The sequence below is a fragment of the Nicotiana sylvestris genome, chromosome 6 (genome assembly GCF_000393655.2).
Source record: "Nicotiana sylvestris chromosome 6, ASM39365v2, whole genome shotgun sequence".
NCBI classification, from domain to species: Eukaryota; Viridiplantae; Streptophyta; class Magnoliopsida; order Solanales; family Solanaceae; genus Nicotiana; species Nicotiana sylvestris.
Window position 1 is genome coordinate 187,750,906 of NC_091062.1, and position 24,841 is coordinate 187,775,746.

General features: G+C 39.1%; 1 protein-coding gene across 4 annotated transcripts; it reads left to right on the forward strand.

Moving 5' to 3' along the window:
- The first annotated feature begins 283 nt into the window (after positions 1 to 283).
- LOC104229655 (uncharacterized) lies at positions 284 to 21,127 on the forward strand. 4 transcript variants are annotated; one of them, XM_070147699.1, is made up of 11 exons: positions 284 to 487; positions 2,198 to 2,308; positions 2,448 to 2,564; positions 2,919 to 3,026; positions 3,864 to 3,966; positions 4,040 to 4,097; positions 4,179 to 5,575; positions 5,691 to 5,802; positions 18,548 to 18,667; positions 20,044 to 20,854; positions 20,959 to 21,127. In XM_070147699.1, exons 1-7 carry the CDS (start codon positions 385 to 387, stop codon positions 5,499 to 5,501), a joined length of 1,923 nt encoding a protein of 640 aa, XP_070003800.1. In that variant the 5' UTR covers positions 284 to 384; the 3' UTR covers positions 5,502 to 5,575; positions 5,691 to 5,802; positions 18,548 to 18,667; positions 20,044 to 20,854; positions 20,959 to 21,127. The 4 variants fall into 4 exon arrangements, with proteins under 4 accessions (XP_070003800.1, XP_070003803.1, XP_070003801.1 ...); XM_070147702.1 differs by lacking the exons at positions 18,548 to 18,667; positions 20,044 to 20,854; XM_070147700.1 differs by lacking the exons at positions 18,548 to 18,667; positions 20,044 to 20,854; positions 20,959 to 21,127 and adding an exon at positions 6,460 to 6,787.
- The last annotated feature ends 3,714 nt before the right edge of the window (positions 21,128 to 24,841 follow it).

The following is a 24,841-nucleotide window of genomic DNA, read 5'->3' on the forward strand; positions in this document are numbered from 1 at the left end:
GTTTGAGACTTCAAACCAAACTTCAGACTTATGGTTAAAAAAATTGAAAGATTAGATTTTGAAATGATTCGAATTACAAAAATTTATGAACTCTGACTATGCATTAAAAATGTATTTTTTTTTAACTTTTGACCCTCGATTGCTTCATAAACTTCAAATTTAACAAGTATGGTAGGTTATTTGTGTAATTCAACTTTAAACAGGGATCCTCAAAGTGGCTATCTGCGCAATTCCAGCAAGCCCAACCGCGCAAGTTGAACCGCCTAGGCGCCTAAATTCATTCTCTTCGTCTTATAAATCGAAGGTTCAAATTTGAAAGGCTTCATTGATCACTGCACTTAGGTTTTCCAAAATTTCAACTTTCAGGAAAAATACCATAACGTAATGAGGCGAAGATTCAAATCCGCTATTAAATTTCCAGCAAAAACCCTAAGCTCTTCAGCTGGAGTGGTCACTCAACCTCAGGGCCTCGAAGATGCACGATCCGGTACTGATTGTCACTTGAATTTGCAGTTCTTTTCTGACTCTAGTCGGAATTATATTATTGTTGGTTGCTCGATATTTTGTTTCAGCTACTGGATTACATTTGCTGCTCCACATTATCAAATATTGGTGTGAATCATTGTAAAATGGTCTGTGTATCATCAGGAACATCGGCGGATGTATATAGAAGGCAGTGGCTGGAGCTGCACCTGTTGCCTTGATTCAAAACCTAGAAAAATTATTTAGAAGTTTTGTGTAATATATTTATAGTAATTTCGAACCATAGTAGCAAAAAAAGGGAAATAATCTTCTAGTATTCTGCATTCACTGACCTAAATCCTGAATATATCTTTGTGCATGAATTGTAACAATGATAACTGATTAAGTCTTTTGGGCCAGAGCATTATGTGAAAAAGGTCCCTAAGATTAGCCACCAGGAAATGAAGTTGACTAACGAGAGGTGGGTTCTTGGGGATTTAGTAACTTCTCAGAATTGGAAGTTAGTACTTTTACTCTAGGTCCTTGCTTCCAAAGATTGGTTTATCCTTTTATAGATTTATATGTTTAGAAAATACAAAGAAATTCTAATACTTTTAATTTGTGTTTGCCAAATATTAGCATGATATGAGTTTAAATGGAGTAATGTGGTCAGTGAGGATTCATATAGCCGACCTCAACTTGTTTAGGATTGAGACATATTTGTTGTTCTAACTCAAGGCTACCTCAAACCATCATAGTCCCATCATGATTGAAGGAGGTCATAGTTCTACCTTTTTCCTTTGATAGGCTTCTTATCATCAGCCACATGTTAAGCGAAACCCATCAAGATGCTATGAATGAATGGTTTGAGATCCTTGGCGCATATCAGCACCATTGTCACCTTCTTCAAGATCATGTGTTTTTCTTTTGGATTAATGGGTCATAGTGGTTGTTCAACAATGGCATATTGGTATCTGTATGTCATATGTATAGCTTCAGCCATTTGTTGGATTTCATTTTATTTTTCTGTCATTTGTTTGTTTTGGTATCCTATTTAGTACAGCAACAACAACTAGGATTCAGTTCCAAGCGAGTTAAGGTCCATGTCGCTCTATTTAAACTTTGGTATCTTACTTATTATAGCAATACAAATGTGTCTTGACGCTCATTTCATTTAAAAGCTTCCTAACAAAATAGCTTATTTCCACTGCCAAACCAGATGATCATTGAATAGAATGGATTTGGAGGTGATTACAATAAAATTTCTCTGCCTTAACCTTAAATAATCGAAGTCTTAATGCAAGCAAAGGAGGTGTCAGGTGTTACATTTAAGTGCTCCCCCTTATTATTGAAGTCTCTTGTTTGCCATTTTTATGTTGATGTCTTTCATGTCAATGGCATTTTACTAGCAATAAAGATGGTATGAACCCGAATCATTTCAGATGTTGGCAAGTATCAGCAGTCAGCAAACACTACTACTGATGACCTGCTTCATATGCGTTTTGCTTTTGGACTAAGTGGAGAGAGTTGGACTTACCATGGATGTATCATTAATTCAATATCTTTATATAAGATATTGTCTTCATTCATTTTTTGTATTTTGATTTGATTCGCTGGCCATTTTTCCTCTATCTCATTTATTCTTGCGTTAACGATTTTGTGCTTGATATTAGACCTGTGCTCTCCCTTTGTCCTCCTGCTATACATAAAGTTTGTAGTAATTTTTCACTGTTAGATGCAATCAAGGCAAAAAATGTCACATCCCCAGATACGGAAGCAGATCCTCTTCCTAATGTTGGAAGAGTTGCATTTTCCAAAAAATATCAGACAGCTCGCAACCCTAGATGTAAGGTTTTTCTTTATTTTGAACTACCTTTTTTATTACTTATGTCCCAAGTCCCAACCATTATATGATTTCAGAAGATGTTAACTGTTTCAAATATATATCTCTAAATTCTTTAAAAATTATAGTATTGTTAGTGCAGCTGATATGCCCAAAACTTCAGAATATGCTTTCTTCAAGAAGTTGAAAAAGGATGTTGGCCATAGTAATTCAGATCTTCTCCACAGAAGGAGTAAACTATCAAAGAATAGTACCTCAGGTGGGTTGCACTTTGATTCTAGCTACTAAACTTTCTGGTTCCTCAAAAGCTTTAAGAAAATTCAGCTTGCTTTATTTTATTCAGAAACCACCTTTTATTTGAAGGATTTAACTAATCATGCCTAATATGCAGACACAACGAGCACACACAACGTGCTGAAGTGTCCAAATAAGGACCTTAAAATCCCAATTCAAGTAGAAAACGAATATCAGACTAATGAACGCCAGTCCTTTTCACCTGTTGATGGTGTCATACGTAGGAAGCAGAGTATAATGTGTACAAGTAATATAAGCATCTTGACTCTGTTCGGTCGGTTGTTAATTTCAGCGACCTACGTGGTATGACAAAATGCAGGTATATCCAAGGAGGCAAAACTTAAGTCCTTTTCACTCCCAACTGCAGTGACTCCTGTAGATTCAAATTTGCGGCTGTCACCCCTTGCAGGTCCATCAAATAATTCAGGTTACCTTCCATCAGCCATTCAATTCTCTCTGAAACATTGATTCTTCACTTAGGATTCTGTCTGCATAGTTACGCTATCATCCCTCACCCTCTCTCTTTCGATGGATAAATATCGACTTGTGAGATGGACATGGGAAGAACTAGAATGACTGCCTTATTAGTGAGAATTTATCTTTATCCAAGGAAAAGAAGAAGAAAAAAAAGCTCTAGGAAATGTTATTACTGGACCCTTCACACTAAGAAAGAAGCTTGCTGTTTTTCAATCTGAATGCTCCTTACTATGAAGTTATTTTAGTGTTTAAACAGAGGTAAATATCAATGTCATACATTCAGTACAATAGTTGATGCAGAAGCACCACAATTTGTACACTGCTGAATCAGCATTACAGGCTTTCTCCTCAATTCTTTTTCATTTTCTTGCTAAGAGTTCAGGTAGGGGTTGATGCTCTATGCTTGGAGAAACCTCCTGGCGCTAATGTCTAAAAAGTTCCAGCATAACCCTTAGGTCGTTTGAGCTAGATTATTCAATCTACCAAGTGTTTCCTTGTATTAGCAGTCTAATGGCCGTAGTTTTTTCCACACTAGCAAGACTCCAAGAGGCCTTTTCTAGTCATGATGAAACAAGAATGAAAACCTTGTCTCTTTGAATATGTGCTCCATTGGTTTTTTGAAGTGGGGAAATCATATCTATATCTTGTTTCGTCTGTGTTCTGTTGTTGTCTTAGTTGACTGATTTCATTAACCTCAGCCAACTGATTATGGAGCTTGCTCTAGCAGTTTACAGGGCGTGTGATTAGACTTAGACGTAAACATTTACATCTTCCTTATCACTCTTAGGGAGCCAGTACTCTGGTAATGGAATTTTTGCTGCAAAGAGACAGAAACTACGTCAGCAGGCAAATGCACTGTTTCTTGACGTCGAAAAACTCAATTCTGAAAGGTCATCAAGATTAATGTTTTCAGTTGCTTTGATATCTTGATAAGTTCCATCTCAAATTGACTTATGGTTCCAGGTTTGATTTGGTTTCTGCACTTCTCAGCCGGCTGTTCCCTGGAAGGAAGGAGGGTGAAGTATGATCTCTTAGCTTTCTCATCAACTATACAGTCAAATTTCTTTTCTTTTTTCTGACTTTCTGTTACTTGGAAATTCAGGATTTCTGGGATTCAAAGGTCAGGAAAGGGGATTCAAGTACTACCTCACTTGCACATGCTAAGCCAGATCATGCGCGACCTCATTCAAAACACAAAGAAGATGTTACAATACCAGAATATAGGATGAGCCAGACTGATGGCTGCCTCACTAATTTCTTTTGTAGGCCAAAGGAGAGAGTTCCCCTAGAATGGGATAACTTCAATTCTGCCTTTCATCTCATCGACTATGACGCAGAAACTGGTTTGCTCTGTGAAGATGTAGATAATAGTCAAATTTCAAACAACAAAAGTATAAGTTTATGGGATCAGAGTGATTCATTGCCTTCATTATCCTTTGACCGGCATGGGTTTGCTGATCATCTCCTACCGGATAGACTTCATAGTGCAAATATACCTGTAAGCAGAGAAGCACAAAACTTATTCTTAGATTGGGATTTCAATGAGGAGAAAAATGATCCAGCATTAGCCATTACTACTAGCGGAGGGAATAAACTGTGTTCACCAATAGCCACCTTACCGCATGTTGATTACCAGCGGAGTACAGAAAAGAAGCTTGATGCGCTGGCACTGTCATCTTTATATACAAACTCTGCCTGCTTTGATGCACTGCCATATTTTCATTCAAACAATTTTCAGCAGAAACTCTTTCCTACCAAATTTTGCTCCAGGGACTTTGGAACGATTCTTGAACATGAGGAATGTGCAGTTGCAAGATTGGACCAGTTTGACCTACCCTTGTTATGCAACTCAGAAGATTTTAATTCTCTGGAAGATCATAATCCTGATTTTCGAACAATTCTTGAACATGAGGAATGTGGAGTTGCAAGATTGGACCACTATGACCAACCCTTGTTATGTTACTTAGAGGATTTCACTTCTCTGGAAGATTGTAATCCTGAGAATGCATTTGAAAGTGGCAATGTTATTGTCTCTTATCTTAGTCATCTTGAGAAGAATCATTGTGATTCTGAAGAACTCTTGCCAATTGCCTTGGATACATTCGGCTGGAATTTCCTGTCAGCAACCAGTTCCCAGTTGCAGAGGGGTTTATCTACTTATCATACTTTTAGATTACCTCATAGAAAAGATACAGTTGGTCTAACAAATGAGGAGATCAAATACAACTTGTATGATTTAAACCCAAGAGAAACTGCTCCTCAATCATTTGAACAGTCATTCAACTCTCATATCTGGTACTCTCGCAACTCTGAAGTATCTTGTGACAAAGCAAGGGGTGGATCTCTATTACTTGAAAATTCAAGCAGGGTTACATCTGTTGAAGAAATTTCTCCTGATCATTCTGATGAATGGACATTGAGCTGAAGATTCACATATAGTTTTGACGGGTCCTATACTCATATCAAATAATCATAGTGCTGCCTCCTATTCCATTAAAGGTATGTTCTTTTTCCGTGATCATCCATCGTTTGGCCCTGTTATGTTGTGTTTGAGATTCAGCCATGTAAATAAATTGATTTCAAAACCAACTAGATTTCCTTTTTCTTCCAACAGAATGGAATTCCGCCAAGGAGAACACCTTTCATTTTTGGGTGTTTGTTGCTCTAGCGTGACAGTGATCCACTATGTGTAAATCACCCTTCCGGAAGCATTCAACAGACTAAAGGTATGTATCAGGGCCTTTAGTAGTACATTGTTTTCTGCGGTTGCAAGTAGAAACATAGTGTAATTCTGGTATTTTGCAATCCTTAGTTTCATTTACTATGTAAACAAATGTCTCATTAGGTATTTAGTATCTGCTGATGGCACCCTCTAAACAGCATCAAGCAAGACCTTGTTAGTTTTCATTTACACTAAAATGTGACACCTGACACCATGTTACACGTATGCAACCTACATTCTAAGGGGTCAACCGAGAAAGTATTTTGAAATGGAACACAAATATATATGTGAAAAATCACTAAATTTTCAAACATATTAAATTCTAAACCCATAATTTCAGAAGTACAATGTTTTCAGAGAACCTTTAAGATTAAATCCAATTTCTAAATTCGCATATGATATTAGGTAGGAAGAGGCAAGGGTGGCAAACGTATGAGTAACGTTATCCATTTTGGAGGGTTGGCGCTTCCTAATAATGGCCTCTTTTTGTATATTAAAATTGTTAGGATACTTTCCATTTGAATCCGCAGCATTTCATATGACAAGTGTACTCTTTCAGTTCTCAAAACTCTTTTTGTCTTTGCTTGAAATTCTTGTTCCCGTCTCCTTATGGAATACTAGTATATATACATATACTCAAGTTTCTTGTATTATCATGCAGTGTTCTTTTTGTTCGTTTTCCTTCTCAAAAACTGGAGGTCAACAGTGAAATGTCAATTACTACAAGGAATAATAGAATAAGCATACAAAAAATTGTACTGAATGAGCAGCTGTGTGGAGAATATAGACAAAAAAAATCAAAAAAAAAATGAGAAACTACTCTGACGAATCTTACTGTGGTCCCCCTTTTACTCTGTCGGCCAATCCTATTTGTGTTCATTGACATAATTTGTCGAACACTCCAGCTCTTATTCATTTTGGTTCTTGGCTTCTAAAGAATCTCTCAAAATATACTTAAAACAATTATTTAGTCCTATTGGCTCGTTTAACGCGTGAGAACAAGCTGACCTTTTGTGTCCTATTCTTAACAATGAACTTTTTGTATTCGAACTTTTGTTTCAGCTTCTAGCCGTCTATCCAAAGGCGTTCTTAGCTTTGCCATTTTACGAGTTCAAATTTGTTACGACCCCGGTTCACCCTCCGTGAACCATTGTGACGGCAATTAGTCTCTACGACTAGGTAAGCCTAACAATGCGGAAAAGAAACCAATTTGCGGAATAAATAATTAAAAACCGAAATAGTGAAATAAGACAGTATTTTAAAGTGTCGCTTGGCATACACAATAACAACTCTCGAAAACTAATAACATTTTCCAAAACTCGGAATCTCATGATCACAAGCCTTTGAATTTTCTATAAGCATTTAACTCCAGAATATCTAACAAGGAAAACGAAAGTACAGAAGGGCTAATACAAAAAAGGGGAGTAGAAAGAGACTCTTCGGTCTGCGGACGTGGCAGGTATACCTCGGAGTTCCTACAAGCGTCTCGTCTCACGAGTGATAAGTCTGAATGGAAGTACTTGGATCTACACATGAAAAACATGCACAAAAAGGGGAATGAGTACACCACAACGATACTCAGTAAGTGTTAAGCCTAACCTCGGTCGGGTAGTGACGAGGAAGGTCAGGGCCCTACTGAGATTAAATGAAATACCAGGTATAACAGAATGAGATAAGCAGTACAGTTGAAAACTAACAGTAAGAATTAATACAGGATAATAAAGATAACAACAATTGAAACAGAGAAAAAAACAATCACAAGGAAATACTAATCTTCACAAAGATAACACCCAGGGATCTCTTAGTACCCTAAATATATGCCAGGGATCTCTTGGTATCCCGATGATCTCTTGGTATCCTCAATGTATGCTAGGGATCTCTTGGTATCCTCAATGTATGCTAGAGATCTCTTGGTATTCCCAATGTATGTTAGGGATCTCTTGGTATCCCGAAGATTTTTTGGTATCCTCAATATATGCTGGGAATCTCTTGTTATCCTCAATATACGTGTTGGGGATCTCTCGGTATCCCGCACTTCAGCTCAAATCATAAATGCGTACAGGGGATCTCCCGGAATGTCGTCCCGTAGTCCCAAAGTAAAACACACAACAATGGCACAAAAAATATTCAAATAAACTCAACTTCATACCAAAGTAACACAGGCAATTCTAACCTAGCATACTTCACGTAATACAAATATGGCAGTTAAAGTAGATAAAGCAATTAGGTCAATTAGACATGCTTCTCTAAGCTATCAGCATGTTTAAAAGTGCAAGTAGAATAAATAGGAAGGGAAAACGCAATTAAAGTTGCTTCATGAAAATAGGATATTCAACAATTAGCACAAGTACGCACTCGTCACCTCACGCAAGGCATTTCAATTATCACAATACAAATCCTAAGGGGAAAGTCCCTTACACAAGGTTAGGCAAGCCACTTACCTCGAACCAGCTCAAATCAATCCGAAACCACGCTCTTGCCACGATTACTCGACTCCAAATGACCCAAACTTATTCAATTCAATTTCATAATGTAAATAACATTTCAAGTAACTGATTCTTCAAAGAAATTCTAAGCTAATACGCGGAATTAGGTAAAATGACCAAAATGCCCATTGGGCCCACATCTCGGAATCATGTAAAATTTACATTTCTAGAATCCTCACACTCTCATGAGTTCAGTCATACCAAAATCGGACCTCAAATGGTCCATCAAATCATCACTCAAAGGTCTCTAATTAGTCAAGCCCTAACCCCCAAATTACCACTGATTTTCCTTAAATATTCATATTATAATGATAAAAATTACCTCAATAACGAGTTTAGGTTCCAAGAATCTTACCTCCTCGAAGTTCCCTTGAATTCCCTCTCAAAAACCTCCCCAAAAGCTCACTTCCCGGATGAAAATGGTGAAAGAATAACTCAAATTCGCGAAGGCAACTATTTATATGTTCTGCCCAGCAATCCCGCATCTGTGGTCCACCCGTCCCATCTGCGATCCCGCTTCTGCGGTTGGGGAACCGCTTCTGCGGTTCTCACTTAAAACCTCTCTGCCGCACCTGCGACCCAGAATCCGCATCTGCGGTCTCGCAGGTGCGGTACATATTTTGCTTCTGCGGTTCCTGGCCCCTTCCTCATCTGCCGCTTCTGCGGCTGCATTCCGCATCTGCGGGAGTCGCACCAACAGCCTCTCAACCGCATATGTGGTTATGACAACAGTCATAGCTTCAGCTGCAATTCCAAACTCCAAATCCTTTCGTCAACCATCCGAAATCATCCCGAGACCCTCGGAACCTCAACCAAAAATACGAACAAGTCATATACCACTAACCAAACTTATACTAATCCTTCAAACACCTAAAACAACACCAAAACCTCGAATTAACCATGTATCCAAGCCTAAGAACTCCAAAATTCTCAAAATACGCTTTCGATCAAAAAGTCTACCAACCCTCGTCCGAATGACCTGAAATTTTTGTACACGCGTCACATTTAACACTACGGAGCTACTCCAACTTCCGGAATTCTATTTCAACCCTCGGGTCAAAATCTCACTATCGAACCGGAAACTTCAAAAATTCAACTTTCGAAATTTCAAGCCTAAATTAGCTACGGGCCTCCAAACCACAATCCGATCACGCCCCTAAGCCCGAAATCACTCAACGGAGCTAACAGAACCATCGAAATTCCATTCCGAGGCCGTCTTCACACTGTTCCGACTATGGTCAATTTTTCAAAACTTAAGCTCTTATTAAGGGACTAAGTGTCCCAAAACTCTTCGAAACTCAAAATTGAACATCCTGACAAATCAAAATAGCAGAAATAAATACGGGGAAAGCAGTTAATAGGGGATCAGGGCGTAAATTCTTAAAACGACAGGTCGGGTCGTCACATCCTCCCTGAAGTAGTGAAAAGATTAGGGTAACGGCTGCGCATATCCTGCTCGGTCTCCCAGGTCGCCTCCTCGACCGGCTGAGCCCGCCACTGAACCTTCACTGATGCAATGTTCTTTGACCTCAGCTTTCTAACCTGCCTGTCCAATATTGCCACTGGCTCCTCAACATAGGATAGATCCTTGTCCAACTGGACTGAATTGAAATCCAACACGTGCGACGGATCACTGTGATACCTCCAGAGCATCGAAACATGAAATACCAGATGAACTCCTGCCAAGCTGGGAGGTAAGCCAAGCTCATAGGCAATCTCCCAACACGCCTCAATATCTCAAAAGAGCCAATAAACCTCGGACTCAACTTCCCTTTCTTCCCAAATCTCATAACTCCCTTCATAGGCGATACCCGAAGCAGAACCCGCTCTCCAACCATATAGGAAACACCACAAACCTTCCAATCTGCATAGCTCTTCTGTCTGGACTGGGCTGTACGGAGTCTGTCCTGAATCACCTTGACCTTCTCCAAGGCATCCTGAACCAAGTTTGTGCCCAATAGTCTAGCCTCACCCGGCTCAAACCAACCCATCGGGGATCTACACCGTCGGCCATATAAAGCCTCATACGGTGCCATCTGAATGCTGGACTGATAGCTGTTGTTGTAAGCAAACTCCGCCAGTGGCAGGAACTGATCCCAAGACCTTCCAAACTTGATCACACACGCACGGAGCATATCCTCAAGAATCTAAATAGTGCGCTCGGACTGTCCGTCCGTTTAAATGTTGTGCTCAACTCTACCCGAGCACCCAACTCATGCTGAACGGCCCTCCAGAACCGTGATGTGAACTGAGTACCTCTATCTGAAATGATGGAAACTGGAATACTATACAAGCGAACAATCTCCCGGATATAAATCTTCGCTAGACGCTCCGAAGAATAGGTAGTACACATAAGAATGAAGTGCGCGGACTTGGTCAGCCAATCCACAATCACCCAAATAGCATCGAACTTTCTCAAAGTCCGTGGGAGCCCAACTACAAAGTCCATGGTGATCCGCTCCCACTTCCACTCCGGGATCTCTATCTACTAAAGCAACCCACCCGGTCTCTGGTGCTCATACTTCACCTGCTTACAGTTGAGGCACCGAGCTACAAATCCAACTATATCTTTCTTCATCCGCCTCCACCCATAGTGCTGCCTCAAATCCTGATACATCTTCACAGCACCCGGATGAATGGAATATCGCGAACTATGGGCCTCCTTCAGAATCAACTTTCGAAGCCCATTAACATTGGGTACACAAATCCGACCTTGCATCCTCAATACCCCGTCATCACCACTAGTCACATCTCTGGCATCACCATGCTGAACCTTGTCCTTGAGGACAAGCAAATGAGGGTCATCATACTGACGCTCCCTGATACGATCAAATAAGGAAGACCGAGAAACCACGCAAGCTAGAACCCGACTGGGCTCCGAAAGATCCAATCTCACCAACTGGTTGGCTAAGGCCTGAACATCCATCGCCATAGGCCTTTCCGATGCTGGTAAATAGGCCAAACTCCCTAAACTCTTTGCCCGGTGACTCAAGGCATCGACCACCACATTGGCCTTGCCCGGGTGATATAAAATAGTGATATCATAGTCCTTTAGCAACTCTAACCACCTCCTCTGGCGCAAGTTTAAATCCTTTTGCTTGAACAGGTGCTGCAAGCTCCGATGATCGGTATAAATCTCACAAGGAACACCGTACAAATAATGACGCCAGATCTTCAAGGCGTGAACAATGGCAGCTAACTCGAGATCATGGACAGGATAATTCTTCTCATGCACCTTCAACTGTCTGGAAGCGTAGGCAATCACCCTACCGTCCTGCATCAAAACCGCTCCAAGGCCAATCCTTAAGGCATCACAATAAACGGTGTAAGACCCCGATCATGTAGGCAATATCAAATGTGGGGCTGTAGTCAAAGCTGTCTTGAGCTTCTGAAAGCTCGCCTCACACTCTTCCGTCCACTGGAACGGAGCACCCTTCTGGGTCAGTTTGGTCATAGGGGTTGCAATCGATGAAAACCCCTCCACAAAATGACGGTAATAACTCGCCAAACCGAGAAAACTGCGGATCTCTATAGCTGAGGATGGTCTGGGCCAACTCTGCACTGCCTCTACTTTCTTTGGATCCACCTGAATACCCTCACTCGACACCACATGGCCTAAGAATGCCACAGAATCCAACCAAACTCACATTTCGAGAACTTAGCATATAACTTCTTTTTCCTCAGAGTTTGGAGCACTGTCCGCAGGTGCTGCTCATGATCTTCCCGACTCCGGGAATACACCAGAATATCATAAATAAAGACAATGACGAACGAGTCAAGATACAACCGGAACACACTGTGCATCAAATGCATAAATGCTGCTAGGGCATTGGTTAGCCCAAATGACATAACAAGGAACTTATAATGACCATACCGAGTCCTGAAGGCAGTCTTCAGGATATCTGGCTCCCGAATCTTCAACTGATGGTAACCTGAGCGTAAGTCAATCTTAGAAAACACTCGTTCTCCCTGAAGCTGGTCAAACAAATCATCAATACGAGGTAGAGGATAACAGTTCTTCACTGTAACCTTGTTCAACTAACGATAATCAATACACATATGCATAGAACCATCCTTTTTCTTCACAAACAAGATAGGAACACCCCAAGGTGATACACTGGGCCGAATAAAACCCTTATCAAGCCATTCCTGTAACTGATCCTTCAACTCCTTCAACTCAGGAGGAGCCATACGATACGGAGGAATAGAAATGGGCTGAGTGCCAGCACAGATCAATGCCAAAATCAATATCTCTATCGGGCGGCATGCCCGGAAGGTCAGCTGGAAACACATCAGAAAAATCTCGTACTACTGGGACTGAATCAACAGAAGGAGGTATCAATACTGACATCTCTCACATAAGCTAGACACGCGTCACACCCCTTCTAAACCATACGCTGAGCCTTAAGGAAAGAAATAACTCTACTGGGAGTGTGATCTAAAGCACCCCTCCACTCAACACGCAGTACACCTAAAATAGCCAGCGTCCTAGTTTTGGCGTGACAATCAAGAACAACATAATGGGGCGACGACCAGTCCATGCCCAAGATAATATCAAGATCTACCATGATGAGCAATAACAAATCGGCTCTGGTCTCAAAACCACTAAGAGCAATCAAACACGACCGATAAACGCGGTCCACAATAAGAAAATCTCCCATAGGAGTAGAAACATAAATAGGGGAACTCAAAGAATCCCGAGATACACCCAAATATGGAGCAAAATAAGAAGACTCATAACAATAAGCGAAGCCTAGATTGAATTGAACCGATGCACCTCTATGACAAACCAGTACAATACCTGTGATGACAGAATTGGAGGCAACAACCTCGGTATGGGCAGGAAAGGCATAATATCTGGCCTGACCTTCCTCTCTGGCTGGCTGAGTAGGTGGGGTAGTAACTGGTGCTATGATCATAGCCTGAGAACTCTACGGAGCGCGATGTGGCTGAGAATTCTGTGAAGGTGCACTCCTCCCAAGTCTAGGGCAATCCCTCACCACATGGCGTGTGTCACCACACTCAAAACAAGCTCTGGGAGGACGTTGAAGTGGGAACTGTGCGGTACGGGTACTCCAAGACCCCTGAACACCTAAAACACTGTGTGAAATCTGAGATGCAAACTGAGCTGGCTGACCCACAAAACCTCTACCATGTCGTACTCTTCCTCCAAAATAAGGACCAGTGGTTCTCTCCAGTCTACGAGGTCTCCTCATTTCCCTATACTCTCTCACTTGACCTCGTCCGTCCTCTCTCTCTTGGACCCATCTGTCCTCTGCTCGGCGAGAGGTCCTCACCACCTACTAAACTGGGACCACAGGCTGTGTCGCTATGACACCTGGAACCTGACCAATGAGAACTCGCTGCTCTAGAGTGGGGGTGGCGGAAGTCTGGGTCCCTTTCCCGATCTATGAAGTAGTTGGTACAACCTGAATCAACCCCGTCTGTACTAATGTACCAAACATGCTCAGGAATTGTGCTAATGTCCCCCGAAGTGCTGGAGTAATAGTAGCAGTAGGCGTATCCGGTGCCTGGGCTTTGGCTGGAACTGCTGGTGGCTCCTCGATGGTAGCTCGCGCGGGTGCTCTGGCTTCACCGCGTGTGCGTCCTCGGCCTCTACCCCGGCCCCGACCTCTGATGGCTCTCGCAGGGGGCGCGAGTGTCTGATCATCTCTAGTGGCACGTGTCCTCACCATCTGTGAGAGAATGGAAGACAGAGGTTTAGGATTGTGATGTCAAAAATCTCGCACGACAGGGAAATCAAATGAAGTGGAATTTTTCTAACGGTTACATAGCCTCTCGTAGATAAGTACGTACGTCTCCGTACCGATCCGCGAGACTCTAATAAGCCGGCTTGTGATTCATGACGCCTATGAACCTAGGGCTCTGATTCCAACTTGTCACGACCCCGGTTCGCCCTTCGTGAACCATCGTGACGGCACCTAGTCTCTACGACTAGGTAAGCCTAACAATGCGGAAAAGAAACCAATTTGTGGAAGAAATAATTAAAAACTGAAATAGTGAAATAAGATAGTATTTTAAAGTGCTGCTTGTCATACACAATAACAACTCTTGAAAACTAATTACATTTCCCAAAACCTGGAATCTCATGATCACAAGCCTTTAAATTTTCTACAAGCATCTAACTCCAAAATATCTAACAAGGAAAACGAAAGTAAATAAGGGTAAATACAAAAAAAAGGGGAGTAGAAAGGGACTCTTCGGTCTGCGGACGCGGCAGATATACTTCAGAGTCTCTACAAGCGCCTCGCCCGAGTGATAAGTCTGAATGGAAGTACCTGGATCTGCACATGAAAAACATGCGCAGAAAGGGGCATGAGTACACCACAACGGTACTTAGTAAGTGCCAAGCCTAACCTCGGTCGGGTAATGACGAGGAAGGTCAGAGCCCTACTGAGATTAAATGAAATATCAGGTATAATAGAATGAGATAATCAGTACAGTTGAAAACTAACAGTAAGAATTAATACAGGATAATAAGGATAACAACAACTGAAACAGAAACAAAAACAATCACAAGGAAATACCACTCTTCACATAGATAATAACCGGGGATCTCTCAGTATCCTGATGATCTCTTAGTACCCTCAATATATGCTGGGGATCTCTTGGTATCCTCAACGTATGCGTGGGATCTCGTGGTATCCCGAGGATATCTTAGTATCCTCAATGTATGCTAGGGATCTCTTGGTATCCCGAGGATCTTTTGGTATACTCAATATATGCTAGGGATCTCTTGGTATCCTCAATATACGTGTTGGGGATCTCTCGGTATCCCACACTTCAGCTCAATCATAAATGCGTACAAGGGATCTCCCGGAATGCCGTCTCGTAGTCCCAAACTAAAACACACAACAATGGCACAAAGAATACTAAAATAAAATCAACTTCATACCAAAGTAACACAGACAATTCTAACCTAGCATGCTTCACGTAATACAAATAAGGTAGTTAAAGCAAATAAAGCAATTAAGTCAATTAGACATGCTTCTCTAAGCTATCAGCAGGTTTAAAAGTGCAAGTAGAATAAATAGGAAGAGAAAATGCAGTTAAAGTTGCTTAATGAAAATAGGATTTTCAACAATTAGCACGAGTACGCACTCATCATCTCACGCACAAGACATTTCAATTATCACAATACAAATCCTAAGGGGAAAGTCCCCCACACAAGGTTAGGCAAGCCACTTACCTTGAACCAGCTCAAATCAATCCGAAACCATGCTCTTGCCATGAGTACTCGACTCCAAATGACCCAAATCTATTCAATTCAATTTCATAATGTAAATAATACTTCAAGTAACTGATTCTACAAAGAAATTCTAAGCTAATACACAAAATTAAGTAAAATGACTAAAACACCCCTCGGGCCCACGTCTCGGAATGAGGTAAAATTTACATTTTCGGAATCCTCACACTCTCACGAGTTCAGTCATACCAAAAGTACCAAAATCGGATCTCAAATGGTCCCTCAAATCATCACTCAAAGGTCTCTAATTAGTCAAGTCATAACCCCCAAGTTACCACTGATTTTCCTTAAATATTCATGTTTATAGTGATAAAAATCACCTCAATAACGAGTTTAGGTTCTAAGAATCTTACCTCCTTGAAGTTCCCTTGAATTCCCTCTAAAAAACCTCCCCAAAAGCTCACTTCCCGGATGAAAATGGTGAAAGAATAGCTCAAATTCGCGAAGGCAACTATTTATATGTTCTGCCTAACAATACCGCATCTGCGGTCCACCCATCGCATCTGCGATACCGCTTCTGCGGTTGGGGAACCGCTTCCGCAGTTCTCACTTAAAACCTCTCCGCCGCACTTGCGACCCAGAATCTGCATCTGCGGTCTCGCAGGTGCGGTACATATGCCGCTTCTGCGGTTCCTGGCCCCTTCCTCATCTTCCGCTTCTGCAGCTGCATTCCGCATCTGCGGGAGTCGCACCTGCGGCCTCTCAACCGCAGATGCGGTTATGACAGCAGTCATAGCTTCAGCTGCAACTCCAAACTCCAAATCCTTCCGTCAACCATCCGAAATCATCTCGATGCCCCCGGGACCTCAACCAAAAATACGAACAAGCCATATACCACTAACCAATCCTTAAAACACCTAAAACAACACCGAAACCTCGAATTAACCATGGATTCAAGCCTAAGAACTCCAAGATTCTCAAAATACGCTTTCGATCAAAAAGTCTATCAACCCTCGTCCGAATGACCTGAAATTTTGCACACACGTCACATTTAACACTACGGAGCTACTCCAACTTCCGGAATTTCATTCCGACCCTCGGATCAAAATTTCACTATCGAACCAGAAACTTAAAAAATTCAACTTTCGGCATTTCAAGCCTAAATTAGCTACGGGCCTCCAAACCACAATCCGATCATGCCCCTAAGCCCGAAATCACTCAACGGAGCTAACGGAACCATCAGAATTTCATTCCGAGGCCGTCTTCACACTGTTCCGACTACGGTCAATTTTCCAAAACTTAAGCTCTCAGTAAGGGACTAAGTGTCCCAAAATTTTCCGAAACTCAAAACCGAACATCCCGGCAAATCAAAATAGCAGAAAAAATACGAAGATAGCAGTTAATAGGAGATCGAGGCGTAAATTCTTAAGACGATCGGTCGGGTCGTCACAAATTTGTAGTAGCTTTTAAAAAAAAAAATATGTAGGCATGTCTTTGTCTCTATTTCATGCTTTGAAGAAAGAAACCCATGCTTAACCAAACCATAAGTTCCTCAATTAATTTGAAAATATTGTTTTAACTGTAAATGTAATTTTTGAACAAGGTGGAATCAAATTGGATTAGTCAATTATTCTCGTAGTTCAAGTGAGATTCAGCCTATTAGCACCCAAGCGTGTAGCTTATTGATTAATAAAGTGAGATGAAATTCTTGGAGATTAGAGTTCAACTTTCAGCTACGACAAAATTTGTTAGGTGATCGCTTCCTATGTACGTAAGTCTTGATAAGCAGAGTCACGTGATAACTATGTGGTTAAAGGTAGTAGGTTCGGTGGAATAATCAAAGGTGCGTGTAAGTTGGCTCGAATACTATCATTAGAAAAATAAATAAATAAATAAATAAATAAATAAATAAGATTCTATCGTTACTCTATTGTTAGGATATACTATTAACCATGCGGTTTAGACATAATATTATATTTTATTCTTTATGGAACAATTATTTATTTAATTTATTCAATTCAATAAAGTACTATTTTAATTAGATTATTTGTTACATGTATGTCCTTTTAGTTATGTAGTAGACGATTTAGTGTATGAAGTCTTAGCTCATGCACAGAAGATTAAATTGTTGGTTCTCATAATTAATAAACTATGTTCACAATCAAAGATATTGTTGGACAAAATATCTTGATGATTATTACAGATTATAGCACAAAATTATAGTATAATTTGTCTTGATTATGGGAGTAGTTTTACTCCAACTTCCTGTGCTAGTATACTCAGTGCATATTGAATGGACCAAGTAGAGAAAATATGTTTTTGTCTGAATATATAAAATATTTTCTCTAATTCATTAAATGAGCTTATACTCCTAATCTTGATATAATTATTATGATCAATGTAATTTGTTTATTGTTTTGATTTATCAAAAGGTACGACTCTATTTAGAGTTAGTGTGTGCCTAATAGATTGGACAATAACGAATTATATTTGTGAATAATAATTAGTTGATAAAATCCATGACTCGATTTTGAGTTTGATGATACCCCTTTATGTAAGCTTATAAGTTTTCATGTGAAAACCCAGCCGGTGGATTTTGTATCCGTCACATGAAATAGTTTAAGCGGAATTGTAAAGGATTTAATTAGTTGATTAAATTAAATTTTCAATGATTTAATTTGATTAACTGGTATTTGAGATCTTAACATGGGGAATTAAAATAAGTGTTATTGAATTTTCGAAATTTATATTGAGGAGTTCAATTGTAGTTTTTTAGTGGAATAAATTGCAATTAATTATAGTAAGAATTAATTCATGCTAATTTCGAACTAATGCTATAATTGGTAGTCTCTTATTATTTCTGTGGTCCCTGCTATACCTAGTAAAAACCTGGACAAGACTTGGGTAAAAAGTGACTTGAGAGAAAAGTCATCTAATAGAGTTGGAGTAGGATTCTACGTGTAGAAGAAGAATCCTACACGTTTTTGGAGCACAATTTCGACAAAAAATAACTCTATTAAAGCAAGACTAATTTCACCCAATAACTTACTTTTTAGAGTTGTATTGTTCTTGCCCACCCAAAAGCAAAAATCGTCCAAGGTTTGACTAGGCAAATAGCAGAAGACTGCAGCCCTGGATTCATGTTGTTTGGAAGATTTGTGCAACTATTTCAAGAGGTTAGTGCTTCTAATCTCGTTATTATTGCGTTGTCTAGTTTACATGTATTTGATGCCTGGTTTGTATGCTTGCTTCCGCCGCGCATGTTCTAACAATTGGTATCAGACGCCTACTAGATAACGTAATACAACATGAATAGAGTAATAATAAAATGTGTTGTTTATTGATACATGTTTGGTATAATTATTCTATGTCAAAAACCTGATTGTATTTATTAGTATCTTAATTCTGTAATTATGAAATTATGAATTAATATACATATGTATAAACAATGGCGTTATATGACAGTCTGTTTAATTACGTTTTCTGATCAAGAGCAATCTGTTTCTTTTAATAAAAACATGACTATTTTTTATTGCTATTAATTCTGTAATTATGGGTTAATATACATATGCACAAACAGTGAATTAATTCCATTAATCTGTTTTAGTTGCGTTTTGTCCATAATCACATTGTTATATTAATAAAAACTTGACTGTTTTGCATGATATTAGTTCTGTAATTTTGGATTAATATACAGAATTATGAACAGTGGCATTTTTTGACTAGTGAAAAACATACTGTTTTTACAATTTTGTCTAAACACGTTTTTATTAAGTAAAAAAAAAATATTATTTTGAGTTCTGAAATGATGTGTTAACATACATTAGTATATTATGTGATTTAAACAAGTCAAAATAATAAAACCCTTAAAACTCCAAAAAAAAACAAAAACAGAATTCTAGAAATAGGTCTTGATTTTAGAATTCTGAAATTTTGTCGAACTCCGATTGACCTCAAATTTGGTAGGTTCATTGGAAACGGCCCAGTGAGCAATAAACATGAGCAAAAGCTCATGATGTACATCGTTTGTTGGGCATTCGGGGTCGTTTAGATGGGTTTTTGGCCATTTTTCTATTTTCTGGAAATTTTTTTAATAAAAGAATTTTTTTTTTAAAAGAAATCTATGATGGTAGGGTTCAATTCCTATTGTTTCCAATCATGTTTTACAGTAATATAATGAATTTATATGTTGATATATGTCTACTTCCACATCGGATAAATTCATTATAGATGATTACTGTAGTTTTGCCTCTAGTTATTTGATTACTTGTATTAACTCTCCAACTGAGTTACATGTTGATTCAATGAAACTAGAGTTTATAAAAGTGATATTTACCTATCTTAAATTAACAGTTTACTCTCCATCTGAGTTGGTCCTGCTTAAATTTATGGGGTTAATATCTTACATCACTCATATATTTTGCATGAATAATTAAGTTTCTCTAACGAATCTTACTGTTCAATGAGCATGGTTATATGTGTAATGTACTATTTTGAATTTAATTATTCTAAATACATAACTAATGATCTATTTAATGTGAATATCTCTCAGATTAATCATGTCTTTGTCATTCAACCCACTTACCTCAATATTGAACCAAAACAAGTTAGAAGGATCGAATTATGTTGACTGGAAAAGGAACCTTGATATTGTCCTAACCGCTGAAGGTTACAAATTTGTAATCACTGAGGAGTGCCCAGAAAAACCTGAAAATGCTACTGATGATCAGGTTAAGGCCTATGGCAAATGGGTTAAGGCCGATGAGATGGCGCGATGTTACATTCTTGCCTCTATGGCGAATGTTTTGCAACATCAGCATCAGTCTATGGGGTCTGCTTATGATATGCTCGAAAGTCTCAAAGAGATGTTCGATGAGCAAAATCGTGCAGCTAAGCAGACAACCATGAAAGCCCTTTTGAACACCAAGATGGCTAAAGGATCATCGGTCAGAGACCATATTCTGAAGATGATGAGTCTTCTGAATGAACTGGAGGTCCTTGGAGCTGTGATTGATAAGGAGTTTCAAGTTGAGATGGTCATGCAGACTCTGCCTGACAGTTTTCAACAGTTTCGCTTGAACTATAATATGAACAAAATGGATTTGTCACTAGCGAAATTATCGAATGAGCTGCAAGCAGCAGAATCTATTATCAAACAACAAGCTTCAGTTGTGGCACTCAATGTTGAGAAAGCTTTGGTTTCTAAGTCGAAAGGCAATAAAAAAAGAAGAAGGCTCAAAAGGTTTTGGCACCTGGTGGTGCGGCTGGTGTGAAAAAGCCCAAAGGCAAGTGCTATCATTGCAAGCAACTTGGGCATCACAAGAAGCAATGCCCTGCCTATCTGGCAAAGTTGAATAAGCAAGGTAATTCAAATTTAAATGTCGTTGAAACTTGTTTAGCGGCTGTTTCTATCATGTTTTGGTGTGTAGATTCGGGAGCCACTAATCACATCTGCACTACTTTGCAGGGGTTTCAGGAAATGCGGCGGTTAAGTGAGAATGAAGTTTGCGTTTTTCAAGCCAATGGCGAGCCAGCACCAGCTTTAGCTTTAGGAGATATTAGAGTTTCGTTTATTAGTGATAGAGTTTTAGTTTTAAAAGATGTTCTCTATGTACCTTCTATTAGAAGGAATTTGATTTCAGTTTCGAAAATAATGGATGCTGGTTATAATGTTTATTTTGCTAATAACTCTGATGTTATTAAGTTTAATAAATGTTTTATCTACACTGCTGCTAGAGTACATGACCTTTTTATTCTTGATATATCTCCTCATGTGCTACAACAACCAAAAGAATTAAATAACATTAATCTACCACGTAAAAGAAAATGTATTTCTGAATTGAGTCAAACTTATTTGTGGCACTTATGTTTAGGTCATATAAATCTAAATAGGATTTCGAGATTGGTCTTTGATGGACCTTTGAGTTCATTGAAAGTGGAGTCGCTACCAACATGTGAATCCTGTTTAGAAGGTAAAATGACCAAGAGACATTTTCCCTCAAAAGGAAATAGAGCCAGTGATAAGCTAGAATTAATTCACTCTGATTTGTGTGGCCCTATGAATATACAAGCAAGAGGTAATTTTGAGTATTTTGTGACTTTCACAGATGATTATTCAAAATATGGATATATTTATATGTTGCGACGTAAGTCTGAATGCTTTGAGAAATTCAAAGAATTTAAGAGGGAAACGGAGAAACGACATGATAAACATATCAAAGCATTGCGATCTGATAGTGGAATTACATCTCAATTATCTGCCCCAGGAACACCACAACAAAATGGTGTGGCAGAAAGAAAAAATAGGACCCTTATGGAAATGGTTAGATCAATGTTAAGTTATTCCGATTTGCCTTCTTCCTTTTGGGGATATACTTTAGAAACAACAAACTACATTCTAAATTTAGTTCCTTCAAAGTCAGTACCTTCAACTCCAGTAGAATTGTGGGCTGGGCGCAAACCAAGTTTATGGCATATTCGGGTTTGGGGTTGTCCAGCACATGTGCTGAAAGGGAAAGCGGATAAATTGGAATCAAGGACAGAAGTATGCATTTTTATTGGATATCCAAAAGGAACTAAAGGCGATTTATTTTGTTGTCCCAAAGAAAAGAAGGTAATTGTTACGACAAATGCCAGATTTTTAGAAGAGGACTATCTAACGAACCATATTCCTAGAAGTAAACTAGTTTTACAGGAATTAAATAATGGAGTAACTAAAGACTCATCTCTAGAACGTATCCCGGAAGCCAGTATTGACATACCACTGTATTGTCGTAGCGGGGGAAATGTCAATTGGCAGCAGATTGCACAAGAGCAATTGCTTGACATCTCACTACCCCAAAGTAGTGGGAGTAATGTTGAGCAGCCTCAGGTTGTTGAGCAACCTCAGATTGTTGAACAACCTGAAATTGTTACGCAACCTGCACTCCAGGAAGAAGTTAATGATATCCCAACGCCGCAAGGTGTGAAGGATAACATTGAGGCTTCAGTTCCAGAAAATGATGTTGTGATCCAACAACAAAATCAGCCTCCACCTGTAGTGACTAGTCGTAGTGGGAGAATTATTAGAAAACCTCTCCGATTTGCGCTCTTGGGAGAATCTTATGATAGAATCCCTGAAGGGCCTAATACAGAACCTATTAATTACGACGAAGCACTATAGGATACAGATGCTGATAAATGGGTTGAAGCTATGAAATCTGAAATAGAGTCCATGTACTCCAATCAAGTCTGGGATCTTGTAAAACCACCTACTGGAGTCAAACCCATAGGTTGTAGATGGATCTATAAGAAAAAGAGAGGAGTGGATGAAAAAGTGCAAACTTTTAAAGCTAGGCTTGTTGCAAAAAGGGTTTACTCAAAAAGAAGAGATCGATTATGAGGAAACTATTTCGCCAGTAGCCATGCTTAAATCCATTAGGATTCTCTTATCTATTGCTGCTCATTACGATTGTGAGATCTGGCAAATGGATGTCAAGACCGCTTTTCTAAATGGAAGTCTTGATGAGTGCACCTATATGGCACAACCAGTTGGTATCATAAAAGTGGCAATGAGCACATGTTGTGTAAATTAAAGAAATCTATTTATGGATTGAAACAAGCTTCTAGGGCATGGAACACTTGTTTTGACGCATCGATTAAAACCTTCGATTTTGATCAATGTGAAAATGAGTCTTGTGTCTATAAGAAGTGGAATGGAGATAAAGTTACATTTTTGGTTTTGTACGTAGATGATATTTTGCTCATAGGAAATAATGTGAGCATGTTGAATTCAGTAAAGGAATAGTTGTCCTCACGTTTCGATATGAAAGACTTGAGACAGGCAGCACATATCCTTGGGATCAAGCTTATGCGAGATCGCAAGCAAAGGATATTAGGCTTGTCCCAAGCACTTTATATTGATACTATTCTCACCAGGTTTAGCATGCAAGATTCCAAGAAAGAGTTTCTCCCTTTTAGACATGGAATCTCTTTGTCGAAAGATCAGTCCCCAAAAACGACTGATGAGATAGAAAAGATGAAGGCGGTCCTTTATGCTTCTGCTGTAGGGAGTCTTATGTATGCTATGCTATGTACTAGACCTGACATCTACTTTGTTGTTGGCATCATTAGTAGATTTCAGTCTAACCCTGGTCGAGAACACTAGACTGTTGTTAAGCATATAATCAAGTACTTGAAGAGGACTAGGGATTATATGTTGGTGTATCACTCATGTGATCTTGCACCCACTGGCTATACTGATTCAGATTTCCAGTCAGATAGAGACTCTAGAAAATCTACCTCAGGATATGTTTTTACCTTAAGAGGTGGAGCCATAAGTTGGAGGAGCATCAAGCAATCATGTGTTGTTGATTCCACCATGGAAGCCGAATATGTGGCTGCATCTGAGGCAGCCAAAGAGGCTGTTTGGCTCAGGAACTTTCTGAAAGAGCTTAATGTGATTTCTTCAGTTCAAGCACCAATTGTACTTTATTGTGACAATAGTGGTGCAGTTGCAAACTCGAAGGAACCAAGAAGCCATAAAAGGAGTAAGCATATTGAGCGTAAATATCACTTAATTTGGGACATAACTTAGAGAGGTGATGCAAGAGTATTGAAGATTGCGTCAGAGGACAATTTGGCATACCCGTTTACAAAGAGCTTGGCACCGAAGATTTTTGACAAGCATGTAGAAGGAATGAGTGTTAGAGTAGTAGACACATGGTTATGAGTCTTAAGTGTGAGATTGTTGGGATATACTATTAACCATGTGGTTAAAACATAATATTATATTTTATTCTTTATGGAACAATTATTTATTTAATATTCAATTCAATAAAGTACTATTTTAAATAGATCATTTATTACATGTGTGTCCTTTTAGTTATGTTAGACGATTTAGTGTATGAAGTCTTAGCTCATGCACAGAAGATTAAATTGTTGGTTCTCATAATTAATAAACTATGTTCACAATCAAAGATATTGTTGGACAAAACATCTTGATGATCGTAGCACAAGATTATAATATAATTTGTCTTGATTATGGGAGTAGTTTTACTCCAACTTCCTGTGCTAGTATACTCAGTGTATATTGAACGGACCAAGTAGAGAAAATATGTTTTTGTACTGAATATATAAAATATTTTCTCTAATTCATTAAATGAGCTTATACTCCTAATCTTGATATAATTATTATAATCAATGTAATTTGTTTATTATTTTGATTTATCAAAAGGTACGACTCTATTTAGAGTTAGTGTATTCCTAATAGATTGGACAATAACGAATAACATTTGTGAATAATAATTAGTTGATAGAATCCATGACTCGGTTTTGAGTTTGATGATACCCCTTTATGTAAGCTTATAAAT

Excerpts from the sequence above, each read along its gene's own strand:
- LOC104229655 (XM_070147699.1), top strand. The coding sequence starts at position 385 with ATGAGGCGAAGATTCAAATCCGCTATTAAATTTCCAGCAAAAACCCTA. Across the intron at positions 488-2,197 it reads CCTCGAAGATGCACGATCCG|ATGCAATCAAGGCAAAAAAT; the intron begins GTACTGATTGTC and ends TTTCACTGTTAG. Across the intron at positions 3,027-3,863 it reads AGGTCCATCAAATAATTCAG|GGAGCCAGTACTCTGGTAAT; the intron begins GTTACCTTCCAT and ends TATCACTCTTAG.